General features: G+C 43.9%; 1 protein-coding gene across 1 annotated transcript in view; it reads right to left on the bottom strand.

Moving 5' to 3' along the window:
- Positions 1-6638, bottom strand: part of LOC102201036 (transmembrane protein 189-like) — a gene marked incomplete at its 5' end in the record, with an annotated part of 11420 nt that extends 4782 nt beyond the window's left edge. The window contains 2 exons of the mRNA XM_005754781.1: positions 251-463; positions 6494-6638. Coding sequence (XP_005754838.1) covers positions 251-463; positions 6494-6638 — 358 coding nt within the window. The remainder of the gene's footprint in view (positions 1-250; positions 464-6493) is intronic.
- Between the last annotated feature and the right edge of the window lie 988 nt (positions 6639-7626).

Genomic DNA, 7626 nt, shown 5'->3' with positions numbered 1-7626 from the left:
TATTAATGAGTTTTTTGGGTTCATTGAGAACATGGTTGTTGTTCAATAATAACATTATTCCTCAGAAATACAACTTGCCTAATAATTCTGCACTCCCTGTATATCTGACAGCCTGACAGAGACACGGGCTGATTCCCCTGCACGACTCTACGAGAACGCCGAGGAATCTGAGCGGACACATGAGTGACCGTCCTGTCACGAGACAGTAGCAGTCACGTCTGCCCCTCTGATACGGAGCTCAGCATCATACCGGTGGTAATGCAGTAATACGTCTCGTGCGGCGACACGTGGTGGATGCGGTGGTGTTTCCGTGGCAACACCAGATGCCAGTCCTGGAGCAGCGTGACCCATCGCGGGAGGCCAAAGTAGGAGTGGCTCCACTTGTGAATCTGATTGGTTAGCGTGACGAAAACCGCCAGGGCGAAGACGTAGCAATCCCAGGGGTAGGATTCCAGCAAGGCCTCTGAAAGGTGACAACAGACACAAAGAAAGAAGACGAGGGAAAGTTAATGGAATAATTGATCAAAGTGTTCAGTGTAATGAAGGAGCAGGACTCCCACAGAGATGCTGAACCTCGGAGGTGCTGAAGAGCCTGAAAGGAGAGGATGAAACATACTTTATCTAAAGAAGATGTTAGCAATGGTTAGCATGATGTTTCCAATCAGACGACGAACAGATGACTGCACACATTCTGCCACACTGCAGGCACCAGGTCAGGGGTGAGGAAGTAAGCAGTCTACACTCAAAGAAGGAAACGAGGCCATGTTTCCTGTTCTTTACTGAGCACCTAACTTCCTGCTGGTGTTTAAACGTAACTATGAATCATTAAACATTAACCCTTTAAGACCTACCATAGAACCAAGTCCGCCAGAGCTTATATTATATGTTTACATGCTGTGGAGCCATTTTTCGGGAGCATTTCAAGTTGCTATACATCAATACAACCATTATAGCCCAAACTTTAATAATATGTCTGCATTAGGTGCATAGTAATTACATAAATTGCAAAAAAGTGCAAAAAACTACAAAAAAATTGAAAATCGTTTTTGTTTTTTTAACATATATTTCTAGTTAGAGAAATTTAAGAGGCTCATCCCTCAAAACTGTAAATACAAAAAAGTTGCACAAAATAGTTTCCCACCACAGGAAATTTATTTTGAGTGTCTTCATAGTTTTATTTTTGAAATACACCAATTTTTATATACTGCAGGAAAAACGAAAATAAATATTATACAACAAATTTGCAAAAAAGCAGCATGTGCATCAAAATAAACTATTTCCAGCAGTGCAATATGAGTCCTCAGCATCCCAGAAACGACACAGAAAGTCATAAAGTCAAACATAACTTTTAAAAACACCAGTATAGGCTCATGAGGCCCTGATGGTAAAAAACTACATTTCCGTAAAAATGACGTCACTTCCAGTTTCGGGCAGGTCATGGCGGACATGCGAAAGTTTGAGCTGATGGACGTAGGAAGTGTTACAAACAGCTGATCGGATTGGCAAAGCGTGTTTCTGGAATATTATGTTTGTGTTGCTGCAAGTGCTTTTTATGCAGTTTTTGCAAAGCTATATGTGGAAGGAAACCGTGACCGAGGACAAGCTGATGGCATAAGATGCAAGTACAACTCCTCCGGTTTCATATGCAAAAATTTTTATTGCGCTAGCTTACGTGATTGCAGAGCTACCGAGATTTAAAAATAGTTACGCAAAACAGAGCGTGCAGAACACCGGCTCCGACCGGCTTTAAAGGGTTAAAGAACTTCTCAGGCTCAGGATACACGTCACACCTGCACAGGTATGGAGGGAGCGACCCGAGCGCTGCTGGCTTTGCATGCAAAGGCTGGGGAACGAAGGTAACACAAAGTCACAGTGAAACACAGTAAAAGGTCACTGAAAGCTGTCAACCAATGGGATGAGAGAGCACTTCAAAAAATATGGAGTACTTTTATTGAGAAATATCTGGTGTGATGTTAATTTGCACCAAGTAAGAGGTAACCTGCTGAGTCCCATTTATTCATTCTTAGCCTGAACTCTAACAGGAGCGGAGTCACCATCAAACAGTCGACATTAGCTGAGATGTTATATGACAAGTGACCATCTTTATTCTGAATATCACGCTCTGCAGTGTCAAACTCCACGTGCAGCCCAGTCTGATGTCAGGAGCAGTAAAACTCCTGGAAACCTCCGAATCTCTCCTCTCAGCGAGAACTGTAAAAAGGTGCATTTTGATTTCACATTTGAACGTTTAATGAGCCGTGCATTTACAAAATGATGTTGAAGACTTTCAGTTATTCTTTGTGGTGCTACAAAGGAAAAAACAGCTTTCAGTGCAGCTTTTGGAAGTAAAGGGTGAAATTAAAAGTATCTGATGCTGACTCAGTGACAACACTACATAAATCACAGAAACGGGTTAGCCATGTCTTTTTTTCCCTTTCTCGGCCCTCTGTGATGTCAGCAGGATTGGATACACTGAATCTGGTCAGGCACACAGCACTGCGAGCACAGACGCTCCATCATTGTTTTACAACGAGCAGCCAATCAAAAGAAAGTTGGATTAACTGGAGGGGGGCTCAAAGGAAGATGTTTATCTCAGCCTCGCCGAGCCTCGCTCGATCGTGGAACGCTGTCCCACACTAACTGCAGCTGGACATGCGTCCCCTTTGATGCAAACTCTGACCCAAAGACAACGACAGACACCGGTGGACTGATAACACTACAGCTGATTAATCAGACGTCCTGACCGCGGCCACGCACTCGCCTATAACAAGCATTTTGTCATCGGTAGCTGAAAACTGTTTACGGAGTCAGCGCTGATTTGAGCTGACAGCTGACAAACATGTCAGGACTCACACAGAAGCAGCTGCGCACAACATTTCTGACAATAATGAATGCATGAACAGTATAAGGATGCGCACAGCCTCCATGAACGTGTGAGTCTGGTTTGTCAGCTGATAGCTCTCGGTCTTCCTGTGACTTACAGCTGTCCTCTCTCTGTCCGTCTCCATGCCTTGTCCCTTGTCTTTGGTGAAAACTACAATCTCTTGACCCCAGTTCAAGTGCAGACATGACAGCTGGAGATGTCACCTCGCGCTTTTCAGATTTCCCCGTCTACCTCTGTCTCCGTCTTTGTCTGGTGACCGCCCGACGCTGCGAGGAGCTCGACATGACAGGTTTAGATGTCATCTCACCGCTACGCGACCCTCCGCTGCCCCCGCGCGCTCTCTCGCTTCCTCTGTTCTCCGTGCGCTCTCGCCCTCGAACGCTTAGCTGCGACCTCTTAAGGCGCGGACATGACAGGTGTGGATGTCACTGCGTCCGTTTGGTGACCTCTTGACTCCCTGTGGTGTGTGACATGACAGGTGTGGATGTCACCTACAAGTGGACCTCACTGTTGCTGCCTCTAATCTCTCCTCCCTCTCGCCTCATGCACGGATCCCTCCTGTGGACAAGCAGCTGAACTTTTAACATTTTCATTCTTTTGGTTTCAGACGATTTGTTAAAGTCTGACTCCCCTTAAACGTACCGATGATCTTTTACAGACACTTACACCGTTCAAACACAATAACACTTTTAACCTTTACTTTCTTTTGACATTTCTGGTTAGTTTTACATCTAATCTCTAATATCATGTCAGTAACTCAAATGTATTTCACTCATGCACGGTAGAGCTAAGTTAGGAAAGCTAAACTGCTCCATATTGCACAACCTCTCAGACGCGTACGATGATGCTATTATGTTCGTTGAAGAAGTGAAGCATTTATTTCTTCTGAATGGAGACTTTTTAAAAAGGGATGTTTTGCACATCAACACTTACCAGACCCTCACAAACACCTGCTGAGATAATAATGACACAGGACTGTTTAAGAAAGGCCATCAAATCAAAGTTTTATGTTTATACTCCGAGAAACCACAGTAAAGGTACCCAAAAGCACTGGAAAACTACTGAATACGTGTGCACAGGAGGGATATGGCCTATACTGGATAAATTATGTTAAATATGGAGCGGCCAGGCAGGAGCAGACGTGCACAGAGTCATGGATGTAGTGAAGGAGACTATACAGAGGGTTGGTGTGACAGGAAGGAGGTAGGAAGATGGTAAGATGGAGGTAGATGGTAAAAATGGTAAATGGCCTGTATTTATATAGTGCTTTACCAGTCATTAAGGACCCCAAAGCGCTTTACATATCCAGTCATCCACCCATTCACACACTGGTGATGGCAGCTACATTATAGCCACAGCCACCCTGGGGCACTGACAGAGACGAGGCTAGATGGTAGATGATGTGCTGTGGCAATCCCTAAAAGTAGCAACCAGTAGCAGGAGTAGTAGTACTAGCAGCAGTACTAGCAGCAGTACTAGCAGCAGTACTAGCAGCAGTACTAGCAGCAGTAGTAGCAGCAGTACTAGCAGCAGTAGTAGTATTATTTAGGGTTTTATGCGAATGTAACAACTCGATCGTTGTCTTTTATGTTCTAAAGCATAGTCCTGAACCAGGTGACCCTGAATCCTCCCTTAGTTATGCTGCAATAGGTGTAGCCTGCTGAGGGACTCCCATGATGCACTGGGTGTTTCTTCTTCACTCACTATGTATTAACAGACCTCTCTGCATTGAATCATATCTGTCATTAACCTCTGTCTCTCTTCCACAGCATGTCTTTTATCCTGTCTTCCTTCTCTCACCCCAACCAATCACAGCAGATGGCCCCGCCCCTCCATGAGCCTGGTTCTGCCGGAGGTTTCTTCCTGTTAAAAGGGAGTTTTTCCTTCCCACTGTCGCCAAAGTGCTGCTCATAGGGGGGTCATATGATTGTTGGGTTTTTCTCTGTACCTATTATTGTAGGGTCTACCTTACAATAACAGGCGACTGTTGTTATATAAATAAATTTGTATAAATAGAATTGAACAAATAGAAACAGACTTGTTTCGTGCATGCATTTCTTTTCCTCTGAATGTATGAATGAAGTACAGTGCAGACTTTACACTGGTACTTTGTTATTTCGTTTCCTATCCAGCTACCTCGGTTTATCACTTTATCAGACATGCACAGTGCTAGATGCTTGGGAGCAGCTTAACCTCACAGCACGGTAGCTAACCTAGCCTTTAACCCAACTAACTGATGTCAACTCCCCTCCGCTCCTCCCATCAGTGACCTTTCAGCTCAACTTGTAGTGTAGACATGACAGGTGGAGATGTCACCTCCTCAATAACAGCTTGCTCAGTTTCTCCTGCTGATCTTCCTCCTCCAGTCCCTCCCACCTCTTGCCCTGCAGCTGTAAGGTCAGTGCACATGATCACCTGCCCTATGCTTTTCCTTAACTTCCATTAGTCTGGCACCTTGCAGTACTAAGGCACAGCTACAAACTGTTTGACACTGTAGCTGACCTTCTGAAGTCCTTGCATTTTCATCGCCAGTTTGAGGTTTAATTGTAGGAAGTTAGCTCAAACGTCTAAAATGTAACACCCTCGAGCTTCTCAGGATAATAAGAATGGCAATGATGATTTTTTTTTCTACACAGGAAGCAAAAGAAGAATATTTAAGGCTATGACACACTGAGGTTTCCAAACAGCAGCTGTCTGTGTCCATCCTGGGCTTCCTTCACCTGATCAGATCGACAAATCCCAGCCAGTTGGTTGGTTGGTGAATGTTTGGTTCATCCAATCTGAAAGAAGGGCTAAATGACTTTCCACTTGTTGGTTTACCTTTCTTCTTTCACTGAAGAAATACTCATCTTTTTTCTTGGTTGTTTTCAGACACTACTACTACAGAGATAGTGGGCACAAAGGGGAGAGAGGGCTTTTGCTGTGGCTGCACCCAGACTGTGGAACAGTTTACCTCCTCACATCAGATTCTCCACAAGCCTAGGAACTTTTAAAACTGCTCTTAAAACTCACCTCTTCTCATTGGCTTTTAGCAAGGTTTAACTTACTGTTTTAACTTATTGTTTTATCAGTGAGGTGTTTTATGTACTTGCGTTTTATTGTATTTTATATTTGTATTTTATTGTACAGCACCTTGGTCAGCCTTGGTTGTTTTTAAATGTGCTTTATAAATAAACTTGACTTGACTTGACAAAGATATGATGGAGCAAAGAAGGAGCTCCCAGCTCTTTCTAGTCTAGTGTTGACACTAAAACTACATGTGCCAAGATTCTGCCTATCCATCACATTCATGCTGATTTAAACACCAGTTAGATTAGGGGATGGCGTGCTCCATCAAGTCCTCCATCAGCAGCAGCGTCCATGTTCTAAGGACCCTACTGACCATCAGGTCACCAGTTCTGATAGATGGTGGCATTCGTGCAGACTGGTTACAGAACTGCTGTTCTCGTTATTGACCAACCTTTATCACATCTAAGATGTGCCCACAGCTGCTAGCAGATATTTACAGGAAACTGACTCGCCCAGCAACAAGAGCACAGCTCAAACAGTGACTGCGATAGTGCAGAGATCTGTGTCTCTGCAGCCGGTATAAGCACATGTGTGATTTACCTGGTGTGTAACTGAGGAACTTGTAGGCCATGTGAGCCAGCGGTAGGATGGGGATCATGCAGTTATCGCCATTGGTTTCGATGAAGTCGTGGCGAGTGATGGCAGTCGGATCGATGTGGTGCTCCCTGAATGGTCGAAGAAATGCCTGCAAAGAAAAGAAATGAATAAAACTATTCTCAGTCTAAGCTCCGACGAGTTTCTGCTCGTACAACAACTGGCTTTAGAGGGAGGACTTTATTTAAACCATCATTATCTTATTTTTATATGAAATGAAAAATACTGAAGTGGTGGCCTTTCCAAATCAAAGTAATCCACACAGATCCCAAACTAGACTCTGCTCACTGTTCCTGCCTCAGCAGCTGCACATCCGCCCGATCCTGACTGAGAAGTGCGGATATCAGTGAATCTACAGGCCAATCCATCCACTTCAGTTGTATGTTGTTCTGCATGCACTTTGTAACTCGCAACAGCTAGCAGGAGAACTAGCGTAGCATGGAGGAAGATGAAGGTGAGAAAAAGCAGCTCGGAGTTACCGACTGCCGTTTTTATATGTTTGCAAAGCTGTGCAGACGGCGGTGAGTGAGTCGGCGTCACCTAAACGCTTTGGCTTCTTTTGTTTGCTCGTTTTCATGTCAGAGAGACATTTAGTCCATTTGTTTATGGCCAATGACATTTTTATGCACACGACTGCAGCGGAGGTTAAATCAAGATTTGGTTCGACTGCACACTTTTACTCCAAAGGTTTGATTTTATTCATGAACCATTTTGAGAGGCTCAGACGTTGAGATAACAGCGTATTAATAACACAATCATGACATCAGGACACAAATGAATGGAACAGGGTGAACAGCCGATCTAGTCTGTGCTAAATAAAGGGGCTACAGTTACATGCACATACAGGCTGAAAGTCATCGTTGGGTTCCTCTAATGAATTTAAATTCACGCCAAGTAAAAACTGGAGATTTAATATATCACTACTTAAAGATGAAGACTTTATTAAATACTTTAAAAAGGAATGGACTTCATATTTAGACTTTAATGACACTCCCGGAATATCTGCTTCTGTTCTATGGGAAGCAGGGAAAGCTGTGATGAGAGGTAAAATAATTTCTTTCTCATCACACAAAAAGAAA

Source organism: Pundamilia nyererei, unplaced genomic scaffold (assembly GCF_000239375.1).
Source record: "Pundamilia nyererei isolate P.nyererei 1_Seehausen unplaced genomic scaffold, PunNye1.0 scaffold00655, whole genome shotgun sequence".
NCBI lineage: Eukaryota > Metazoa > Chordata > Actinopteri > Cichliformes > Cichlidae > Pundamilia > Pundamilia nyererei.
The sequence above is the reverse complement of the archived record's forward strand: the minus strand, read 5'-3'. Positions and strand labels throughout refer to the sequence as shown.